The following is a 10,997-nucleotide window of genomic DNA, read 5'->3' on the forward strand; positions in this document are numbered from 1 at the left end:
CGACGAACAGATCACAACTTTTACGTAGCCTTTTGTATATTTTATTTTAAGCAATTACAGCCAGCTAAATAAAAGATTGATCAGAAACCGGGGATTTAATGGTTGTAGTTATTTTCTGGCTATCATAAGCTAGCCACTCGAACTCAGAGCGTAATTTCGAAAAAGAAGGACACGGATGAAGCCGAACCTCTGAGACGCGAAGTTGAGCTAATGCAAGGACGGTATGCAGTAAAAACGATGCATTTCTGCTAATGAATTTTGCCTGGAAAAATAAGAGAGATTTAGTAAATACTATGATTTGACTTGCGTTGTTGTTGAGCACCTCCCCCTTGTACTTTCCAGAGCGAAAAGAATTTTCTACATGTTTTAACTGGGCTTGGAAAATGTCGAGTAAGATATCGTCTACAAAGATGTTACTGTCTGCTGAAGGCATTTTCAGCGCGTCATCCAGGAAGGTCAAATACGCCTTCGAAAAATTTATTGTGTTGCTCGTCAGAGCCACCCAGCATTCATCTAATGGAAATGTGTTAATAATAACTACGTTTTATTGCAATGTCAAGTCTGTCAAACCGTAAACCCAAGAATGAATAGACGCAATCCCTATTTCACTCATGTCGTCAGCAAAACGTGCAATTCCACTCTTATTGACGAGATTCACGGGACGCCATTTATCTTCCAAAGCACGTAGCTTAATCGATTCCATCAGCTTCTCACGAGCATCGCGCAAGCATCGTTCCACTTGGCCACGGAGCTCATTTTCCAAATAGAAAGTCAAGTCCAATCCAATTTCAATCAGCTAAAACACAATCACGTGCATGGAGAATAAGGTGAAATTAACGTTTTTGTTTGAAATACCTGTTCAGAATGGCTTCTCACAAGAGCGACGCATTCAGCAACGGTTGTCAGTGTCGAACCTGAGGTGAAAACGTGCTTCCTAAAATTATTTCCGAATTTTCCAACTTCATTTCGCGACCAAACTACGAATGCTGGGAAATGCAATGGTTTGTTAAAAACATAACAGAAAAAATTATAAATTATGGTTTAGTTACCAGATGCACAAACTTTGTTTTTAGGAAATACGCGTGATATTTCACGACCAGTATCCGCAACGAATGGAAAGAAAAGACTAGTTATTCTCTTGATGTAGAGAGTGGTAGCCCCTTCTGTCTTCAATTGACGAAGATTGTGTTTTAGTAGAGCGGAGCGGTGTTTGAGGAAGAGATCGCAGGCTTGGGATGCCTGGCCTAATCTGGAGAGTAGAAGAACGGCACGTGAGGCCGCTCTTGGTCCACCCTGCAGAGATTTATCTGGAGAGACGCGCAGCTCGTTCATTAAAACTTCACTTAGCTGGCGAATTCGGCTATCGATTTTCAATCTAAATTGCCACAAATCCAAATGTTAGAAACTCCAAATAGCTGGTACACTACAATGTAATGCATACTTTAGATCACGATGGAGGTTGATCAAGCTAGGTGACGCGCCATCCCAGAAATCCCGGGTTTTTTCCGCTAATGAAACCGCTTCTTCGAAATCTCGCTGTGCCACATAGACGTCCATGTCATCTGCCACTTCAACAACCCAATCGGGAATAGATTCAGCAACTTCTTGACTGCTTTCACTTCCGTTTTGAAAACCGGTAAAGCTCTCGTCTTCTGCAAAAGCTGCAAAGTCATTGTGTAAAGAAAGTATTTTCACCATGTCTTAATTATAAACTCTTTAGGTTTACGGTTAAACGACTCGTCATAGCTATTATCTTTCGTTTCTGCCGACAGTGTTGGACTGACTTCTTTTTTTATCTTGAAGTGTTTGGCTAAATCAAAAGCTTCGAGCCATTCTTTCTGTAAGAGTAAACATTTAAATAAAAATATGCATTTATGTTACAGCAAAATAGTAAGATTATTATTTTTTTATTTTAAGACGATACCTTATCGCTGGAGTTTGCGCATTGAAGCACCCGTGTATCGGGAAACATCATTAATTTAAAGGCATATTTGACGGGGCCAAGATCACGAATGTTGATCACCGCCAAGCCTTCTAACTCGTACAGTGCCTGATACTGATAGCGCATATTGCCTCTCCTTTTTCATATACATCAAGATAATGACACAGAATTCTAAAGTTTTCAATTAATAAACTTACTTGTTAGGAAGCCAAGAAGCTATCATGAAGCTATCGTTTAATAAGAAGCCGCGTACTCTTCCAATGGCGCAATTATCGGAGGGGTCCAATTCCACCATGTCTCCTTCATGAATCAATATCCTTGTCAGAGATTCCACAACACTCTACACAGAAGAATACAAATAAAAAAAATTTAAAAAAATTTATAACCACAATTACTGAACAAAGATTATGCATAAAACATAATACTTACAGCACAACCTTCAACCTTTTCCAACAAAGCAGTAAGGCGTTTTCTGCCTTCCTGATTGTTTACATTCAAATTAACCGCAATTTCAGCATTGAATTTAGCTTTTGTTTCTGGTTTTTCAACACCCCTAAGTCCAGGAGCTTTGTCACCAAGTAAAGAGTTTTCCAGGAGCGTGACTATTAGGGAACGTTGCTCAGTCAACAAATGTGAGAGTTGGTACATTTCACTTTCCAGATCTATGTACAGTAGTAGCAATCATCAAAATAAATCTACTTTGAGTTTAATACTCTATGATGCATGGACTTACATGAAATCTCTTTTGCAGTTTCAATGAACTGCATATAGTTTTGATAAACATTCTTTTTAAGATACTGATTTGTTTCCTCTGAAAGTGCTTGGATTTTTTGCCTGTGCTGCAATAGATCGTGGCCGCCCACCGTACTCTGAGTAAGTTCTTTAACGTCTACAAGAAAAACGATTAAGTTCATATAAATGATGAAAGTTAATATCCAGACAACTTAATTTTAAAATCACAAAAAAAAATTAATATTACTTACATATTTCTGCTGCAAACCCTGGAGCTCCTAATTTTCTGGACAACAGATCTGACATTTTGTTTTGACTTTTGACAGTTTCCTTTAAAAAAGAGGTGCTAGAGCAACTGCACATATGGATCCATAGCACATTAACACTCTTGCAAACTCTTTACCGACTACCGAGTAAGCCAGCCACGTGCGTTTCTATCTCTCCAGTTTTTGGCAATCATTTCTTCATCATGTATCTCATGTATTATTTGAACGAAAATGGTGATAGAGTTTACACTCTGAAGGTACGGATACATATCTATCCACTGAAAAATGGACTTTAATTTTACGTTCTTTTTCCGTAGCGTGTGGATCCACAGGGCAAGCCGACAATTTCTGCCCATCCAGGTATGTTTATACAAAATATAAATCGTTAGAGCTACACCGTAAAATCTGTGTTTTCCTTACAGCTCGATTCTCACCAGAGGATAAATATTCTCAGCAAAGAATTATAATAAAGAAGAGGTTTGGCTTACTCCCAACACAGAAAGCCTCACCGATTTATTAAAACCATTAGAATCCAACACATTTTCCAAAAGAAATACATTTTTTTTTAAATTCACTAAATTTCATCATCAAAAGTCTAATAATCTTGATTTAAATTGCATTCTGGAGCTCATTGTTTCCAGCCAAAACCAATATGTTAACAAATTCCATATTGCTGTCGACAAACTGAAGATTGGCTTCATGATGTTGTGTACCCTCTTGATTTCTAGTTGACTGATCCAGTTTAGCTTGCTTATGGATTCTCTTGTGTGACATAACTAAAATTTTGTTTCTGAACACTTTTCCTAAATTTCAATGTCCATAAATTGTAATCTCATTATAATATTTAGACATAATTTTACTCTGTTACCACAAACGGGGCAAGGCACAGGTTCCTCCGTGCTCTTATGTGTGTAAGCATGTGCCCTAGTAATATAAAAAAAAGTCAAAGAATTGATAACATTAGGAGCCCTTAGTGCATGTACCCATCATGTTCTTACCTCAAGTGTTGAGGCTGTCTGAAAGCCTTGCTACACTGACCACACTTGAAGGGTCTTTCTTCAGAATGCATTCGTAGATGTTGTCGAAAGTTATACTAGTAAATGATTGGAAATTAAAGTTAGATAGATAAAAGAAAATTAAAATTAAGTTATCTTAGATTTGAATTATTAATGCAATTACTTTTGATGTGAAGCTTTTCGAGCAAGTAGGACATTCAAACGGACGTTCCCCCGTATGAATTCTCTCGTGTACCGTTCTTGCTGCCGACGTAGTAAATCGCGAATTGCAATGTTGACAGGGAAAATAGGGTTTCGGAACCGACTCTTCCGTATGCGAAGCCTGATGTCGCTGCATGGCCGTCTTTTTAAAAAAAGATTTATCACACAGAGGACACTGATGTACCTATTTTTCAAAAGTAATTATTATACAAACATTAGTTTGGTATGAGGATTGGTTTCTAACTGTGCCAGGGTGTTGAGTTTTTTTATGATCCTTTAATTCTTTTATATTGGGAAACTGTTGTTGGCAAATCGTGCAGGGTAACGTAGTTGGTTCGCCCGTGTGAGTTGCCCGATGAGCATTGAAATGTCTGATGCGATGGAACGTCATTGGGCAAAAATCGCAAGGGAACACGGCTTCTGGCTTGCGAACACGTGAATTAAAATTTTGGCCTTTATCTAACAGTTGTTGGTGCGTTCGCATATGCAATCGCAAATTGGTTGACTAGATCAAACAACCCAACAGAATGAATAACAATTTGAGAGAAAATTTCGTTACCAAGTTTACTACCTGTGCAAACGATTTATCACAAATGCCACACTTGTGCGGCTTTTCGCCAGTATGTATAAACGAATGCTTCCTTAGATTGCCATTTGTATGGAATCGTTTCCCACAATCAGGTACTGAACAAAGATAAGGCCTTGTGTCGCTATGAATTCTCATATGAATTTCAAGTCTAGAGGGAAAGTTTTGATTAACCCGAGTGGATGTTGGAGAAAACAGAAGTATGAATTCAAACCTTGACTTTTTGGTGAAGGATTTGCCGCAAATGCCGCACTCGATCATATCTAATTGGTTGTTGTGTTGATAATGGACGTGCGATTTTAACAGATTGGCTGACGCAAAAGAACGCCCGCAATGTTCGCACAGATAGTTTTTCTCTCCCTATGTTAACATTTGGAATATTACTTTACGTTTAATCGAGAGGCATAATACGTAGATTATCTCATGACTGCTTGTACCTACCTGATGGTTGGCGAAGTGAACGCGAATCCATGAGGCTGAAATAACTTTTCCGCATATTTCACAAATTACCATATTTTCTGTTGAAAAGGTTGAAGCCACTTAAAAGTTAACAAAACAAATCGAAAAGAAAACGAACTAAAAAACGTACGGGTCGATTTCTTCGGTGTTTGCGTAGTTTCCTTTTCGTCAATTTCATTTTTGGCCGAGGAAACTTTTAAAATATTATGTGCAACTTTCTTGGCACGAGAATGGTCTTTTCTTAATCGACCGAGCGTGCTAAGCAGCATACGCTTGCGGCGTGATTCATTCTCTACTTCTAGCTGTACAGAGTCTTCGTCTTCCTGTTGGGATTCTACTTGTTGGCATTGCTGGTTGTGTTGGTGGTCCACCAATGGATAATCAATTGCTTTTATAAATGGATCCATTGGAACAGGTTCTCCGTCCAATATAATGTGTGCCTTGCCATTAACGCAACACATTGTTTTGACAGGTAGTCGGCTTCTAAAGAAACTCTTTCGTTTGTGAAGAACTTGTTGGATATGTCTTTTCCCGGCAGGTGGATACACTATGTTTGATTTTTTAATTGTTGTTAACTCGCAATCTGAATCGCTTTCAGACTCGTCATCGTCAATGTGGAGAAAGATTCGGATGGGTGGCAAGGACCGCACTATAGATCGGTAATAGCCGAAAAGTTGTGGGTCAAAATAAATGCCCACACGGTTTGCTATCCTTGGATAGTCAATCAAGTTTCCAGCAACAGCTTCCGCCTCAGTCAAGAGATTAAATTTCGTCGCAGATTTTTCTAGCATTGAACCAGTTCGTGTCACATCTGGATTTAATATATCTAGTTGATTTTGTAATTGATCCTGAAGAGTTATTTCATTTTTTGGTAGTTGCAAAGGTCTTGATGGGTAAATCGGAATATTTTTTAAATGCTTTCCACAACCATGTTTTCTCCTCCTTAAGATTTCCAGATTGGTTTTCTTAACTTGACTTGAAGCAAAATCAGCACTCATTTGCTTTTGTGTAGTTTGACCTAGGTCTTCATTACTCATCATTGGGGATGCAGAAAGTTTGTTTTTGGGTAAAATCTTGGTGAAGTTGCCAACATGCAAATGATTTAATAGACCTCTGAACACTTGCTCACCTTGGCAATTGACATATGCCTGCCCGGTGTATACATACTGCAGCAAATTTAAGATATCTTGATATTGATAGCCATCAAACACTAAGACTATTTCATCATCTTCTGTTCTTTCTTTTAAGAGATGGGCTAAAACAGGGCTAGCGGCCGCTAAAACTGCACTACTGGCTCGCAGAAACCGGGGATGATTATTGTCATCTAAAGACGTAGATTTAAACACGCCGATTCGTACATCGGTGTAGGTTTCTTCCTCTAAGGATGCCTGTAAAGTTCGAGATAGGCAGAGATGATGTCCTTTCCCGTGAATTCTGATTTGGGATCCCGCCATCCCAACTGTTCGACAACTTCAGGGTTAAATGATTTTCAAAACGCAAAGTCTTGAATTGTTTACTAAAACGATTCGTATGCGAAAGTAACAAAGTAATGGCCGCCGCCTGGTGGCAGGGGGCAGGCTATATGGGATATGGCATATGGGAGATTGGGAAAACAGTCAAAATATATGTATGCTAATATCATATTCATAATTCATAAGAAAGGAAATCCATAACTGGCTAAAAAATTTTAATTTTTAAAATTATTATCTAATTAAAACATATGATATTAATCACTAATTTACCAAATCAGAAATAAACTTTTTTACAAATTCATTTTACATTTACATTAGCTGAACTGGCATTCCAGCATTTGTGTGCAACAAAAGACAAGTTAAAAATAAAGCCATGTGCTTAGCGCTGCAGACGGCTGGAATTGCGATAGTGGAATTTGGAGTTTGGACATCTAAAAACTAGATTTGTTATCTCTGTTTTACAGAGATAACATGTCTAGTTTTACAGAGATAACAAATCTAGTTTTATCTGACACATAAACTATTGAAATATAGTTTATGAACATAGTTTATGAAGCTTCGTCTTCATGAACGAATTGACTGCAAAATTTGTGTGAAGAAATCAACTGATATCGTGGGATTTACACTAATATTTCCAGTACAGAAACGATTTATTTTTTAATACCGTCAGTGGAAGAAAATGTTGTTGAATTACTTGTTAACCGTTGTATATGATGGCATTAAATATGTCATTTATAACAACCCGTACGTGCGGATTATTCGCTTGGGTTTTCACCCTATGACAATATCTGTTCTCACAATTTCTACTGGATTTGTTGTCATCTACATGCCATTTCGAGCCTTAAGTAACAGAAGACAAAAAGTATTTAATATTTAAGTTATATTTTGTGAAAAGATGTACTAGATTTAAACTGTTTTCTCAATCACTTCCTTCTAACAAAATAGATGTTATTGAGAAAAAAGATCAAGGAAAAATTGAATCGAGTTTGTAAAAACAAGGAGAAATTAGAACAAGATCTTGTTTCATCCAAGCAAAATCATCTCTGTTTACAACTAGATGTCTCTGAACTTCTACAAAAACTTCAAAATGGAAGTTTCACTTGCTTGGAAGTTCTCAGGTCTTACCAAGCCAAGGTTGGTTTTAAATAAAGCTTCAATTTCAACCTTTTTGGGTAATTGATTAAGGCTACATTAACTTCCCTATCTAACATATGTTGTGGATTCAGGCATTGGAAATTACCAGCGAGTACAACTGTGTCACAGAGTTCATCTTAGAAGCTGAGGTGTGCATACCTTGAATAGATTTAGTTTACACCTTATGTTTTTAATTCTATTCATCATATTTATAGGAGTGGGCCAAAGAGCTAGACGCCGAAGCTGCACATAGCGGAAAGAAAGGTCCACTTCATGGGTTACCATTCAGCGTGAAAGACAACGTTGGATTGATCGGCTATGACAGTACAGTTGGCATTTCCCAGTTTATCAATCAGCCTGCCATCGAAGACGCTGCAATGGTCATTGCGTTAAAAAAGCTCGGAGCTATTCCGTTTTGCAAAACGAATGTTCCACAAACCAACATGAGGTGAACATATATATTTTATAAGTTTTCACAAAAGTGATTGATGTATATTTCTTTTTGCGCATAATTGTTATGCAGCTTTGGATGCAGCAATCCCATTTGGGGACTGACCAAGAATCCGTGGGACAAAGAGCGCACACCAGGTGGTTCAACAGGAGGTGAAGCATGTCTCATTGCTGCAGGGGGATCCCCATTAGGTATTTTATTCATGACGGTTTAATAATGCATAGACGTTTTACGTCCTTACCTTTTATTAGGAATCGGGACCGACATTGGGGGGAGTGTCCGGCTACCAGCCGCCTTTTGTGGAATATATTCAATTAAACCGACCACTTTTAGATTCAGGTATCAATTATCTTTGTTCGAAAAGTGTAAAGTTTATTTACCATGACGTTTTCTGCCAATTCAGTTCAAAAGGAGTTAAAAAAGTCACCATAGGAAATGTCGGAAGTAATTTCTTAAACATTCGTATATTCTTAACTTACAACTCACTCAACCGTTGCCTCATTCCTATAGTTACACCTGTTCCGGGGATTTTGGCACGTGATTCCCATACTGTGGCAACAGTTACAAAACTTCTTCTCGAAAACAATCACCTTCAAATGTGTGGTGATCCTGACCTCTTGCCCATTCCGTGGAACGAACAAGTATGATGATGTAGGTTGAGTCCAAGCGAGGTACTGAACCGTTATGCTTTTCATTTCCAGGCGTTCATAGGAAATAAGAAGCTTCGAATCGGCTACTATGAAGATGATGGATTTTTTCCTACTACTCCTGGAATTCGTCGAGCCATTCAGATCGCGAAAACTGCGCTAGAGGCATCAGGACACGATCTTGTACCGTTCGTTCCTCCGCGAGTCGACTATGTTCTAAACTCTTTCATTAGCATTTTGACAGCTGATCAAAGTAGATATTTACTGCAGGCACTGTAATATTGATTTTAGTCTATCGCTGTTTTTACGTCTACCATCATTGAATATTATTTTGTACTTTTTACGCAGGTCTAACGATGACATTGATCCAGTTTTAAAACCGACATTGGTAAGGATGTCCGCAAAGACTATATTTGGCTCCTTATTCACTATAGTAAACCAGAGGTAAATTATTCTAGTTTCTTTTGAGTATACCGAATGTCATGAAGCGTCTCCTGCAGCCGTTGCTGTCATTGTTTTCTACCCGATTGATTCCTACCTACTTAGGTATCACTGATGATTTTAATTTAAAACTAATTCGCTATTGCTGATAATGAAAATGTTATCTAAAAACCGAGGTCTTGGAGGAAACAGAATCCGAGAAAGCCATCAACTTTGGAAAGAAATTACCAAGAAGAATTTGTACAAAGAAGAATTTTTGTCGTATTGGCGAACGCTAGAACTAGATTTGTGCATCGGACCGTGCTTTGCCTGCCCGGCTCCTCGTTCGAAGGATGTTGCCAAGCTTTCCCGTGAGTTACTGTCAGAAATCTGCTGTTGTTAGTGAATGTTTTTAATTTATTTGTACCTAAAAGCTGCCCTCTCGTACACAAGCCTGTACAATTTTCTTGATTTCCCTGTGGGAATCGTACCGATCGACAGAGAAACAATGGAAGATCAATCAAAGTTAAATGTCGAGTACAATTACTTTGACTTGGTTTGCAACCTTGTTAAAGCGGTTAGTCGTTATATGCGTTTCCTTTCGTAAGATATTTTGTAAATTTTTTTCTTCTCCATGTTTACCACTAGACCACTAAAGGGGCAACTGGAATGCCACTAGCAATCCAAGTTGTCGGCTTACCCTACCAAGAAGAGATGGTTCTTCGGGGAATGAAAGTTCTTGATACCACAATTCACCAACAGTCAAGACCTTAGTAGTGCAACTTTTTTGAAACTGCAGATGAAGTTTCATGAAATTTTGCGAGAAAGCAATTTAAGTAGTCTTATACTTTAAAATGCAATGATCTAGATTTATAGCTTGGATTTCAAGTATATTATGTGCAGGAATGCTGTTGATAACTGATTTTAAAAGGTACATTTTCCACAAAGCTTTATTAGCCGTTTTGTTACCCCTTCATCTTTAGAAAATACGTTAACGCCAATCATAAATTTATTTCTAGATGAAACTGAAACTTAAAAAACTAATAATTAAAATGGCGTATTTTTTTTCTCGTAAAAGTAGTCTACGAAATGTTTTGATCTTGCAACGCTGTTAATTTGCATCAGAAGTAAGAACTACAGTATTAATGCGGGATTATGAAATGAAAAGTATCTTTAATGCAAAGTCGCATGTGCTTTAGTTTAGTATGTATCGTTCCCCATCTGCTGTTAGGATTACGGGTAAGCTTAAATTGTAACGTTCTTGCGTACGGTGTTGATATAGTGTTAGCAAAAGGCGCTTGAATCGAATAAGGTGAAATTTTGTAATTCATTCCTATTCCTGGTAACTGATAGTGGTTGTATTCTAATTGTGTAGGTTAATTTCAACTGCTAGACATACTTTGACAAATTGGGAATGTGATTGACCTATATTGCCTATGCATTGTTCTAAGTATGACAAATGGAACCATTGTGAGACCAAACGGCACAAAGATTCAATTACATGTGGCTTATCAGTAGGCTATTCCTGTAAATCTTGAAACTTGTAAATCCATGGTAATAAAAGTATTATGACAAACTGAAACATTAAAGAATGATGTGTCATCATAGCATTTTAGAAGGGAGATTAAATCTGAGTGTGTTTGTTAAGCAAGCAAGATCATGCCCGGTGCC

General features: G+C 37.9%; 2 protein-coding genes across 2 annotated transcripts; one reads left to right on the forward strand and one right to left on the reverse strand.

The window, feature by feature from the left end:
* Nucleotides 1-18: 18 nt before the first annotated feature.
* LOC116918818 lies at nucleotides 19-6,774 on the reverse strand. The gene is made up of 20 exons (XM_032924588.2): nucleotides 5,333-6,774; nucleotides 5,185-5,261; nucleotides 4,958-5,103; nucleotides 4,729-4,894; nucleotides 4,402-4,662; nucleotides 4,120-4,341; nucleotides 3,939-4,033; nucleotides 3,809-3,864; nucleotides 3,581-3,743; nucleotides 2,676-2,836; nucleotides 2,372-2,604; nucleotides 2,140-2,282; nucleotides 1,925-2,078; nucleotides 1,727-1,838; nucleotides 1,442-1,661; nucleotides 1,050-1,375; nucleotides 856-986; nucleotides 571-796; nucleotides 323-513; nucleotides 19-262 (listed from the first exon to the last, which is right to left on the reverse strand). The coding sequence occupies exons 1-20, from the start codon at nucleotides 6,654-6,656 to the stop codon at nucleotides 65-67; spliced, it is 4,605 nt and encodes a 1,534-aa protein (XP_032780479.2). The 5' UTR covers nucleotides 6,657-6,774; the 3' UTR covers nucleotides 19-64.
* A 297-nt stretch (nucleotides 6,775-7,071) lies between these two features.
* LOC116918820 (vitamin D3 hydroxylase-associated protein) lies at nucleotides 7,072-10,908 on the forward strand. Its single transcript, XM_032924590.2, has 14 exons — nucleotides 7,072-7,536; nucleotides 7,620-7,808; nucleotides 7,901-7,957; nucleotides 8,024-8,256; nucleotides 8,332-8,450; nucleotides 8,511-8,598; nucleotides 8,663-8,703; nucleotides 8,770-8,900; nucleotides 8,961-9,181; nucleotides 9,255-9,294; nucleotides 9,365-9,452; nucleotides 9,524-9,697; nucleotides 9,761-9,903; nucleotides 9,975-10,908. The coding sequence occupies exons 1-14, from the start codon at nucleotides 7,354-7,356 to the stop codon at nucleotides 10,098-10,100; spliced, it is 1,833 nt and encodes a 610-aa protein (XP_032780481.2). The 5' UTR covers nucleotides 7,072-7,353; the 3' UTR covers nucleotides 10,101-10,908.
* The last annotated feature ends 89 nt before the right edge of the window (nucleotides 10,909-10,997 follow it).

Source organism: Daphnia magna, linkage group LG3 (genome assembly GCF_020631705.1).
Source record: "Daphnia magna isolate NIES linkage group LG3, ASM2063170v1.1, whole genome shotgun sequence".
Lineage (NCBI taxonomy): Eukaryota > Metazoa > Arthropoda > Branchiopoda > Diplostraca > Daphniidae > Daphnia > Daphnia magna.

Excerpts from the sequence above, each read along its gene's own strand:
- LOC116918818 (XM_032924588.2), bottom strand. The coding sequence starts at position 6,656 with ATGGCGGGATCCCAAATCAGAATTCACGGGAAAGGACATCATCTCTGC. Across the intron at positions 2,283-2,371 it reads AAAAGGTTGAAGGTTGTGCT|AGTGTTGTGGAATCTCTGAC; the intron begins GTAAGTATTATG and ends TCTTCTGTGTAG. Across the intron at positions 263-322 it reads CTGGAAAGTACAAGGGGGAG|GCAAAATTCATTAGCAGAAA; the intron begins GTGCTCAACAAC and ends TTATTTTTCCAG.
- LOC116918820 (XM_032924590.2), top strand. The coding sequence starts at position 7,354 with ATGTTGTTGAATTACTTGTTAACCGTTGTATATGATGGCATTAAATAT. Across the intron at positions 8,704-8,769 it reads CACCATAGGAAATGTCGGAA|TTACACCTGTTCCGGGGATT; the intron begins GTAATTTCTTAA and ends TCATTCCTATAG. Across the intron at positions 9,698-9,760 it reads GGATGTTGCCAAGCTTTCCC|CTGCCCTCTCGTACACAAGC; the intron begins GTGAGTTACTGT and ends TGTACCTAAAAG.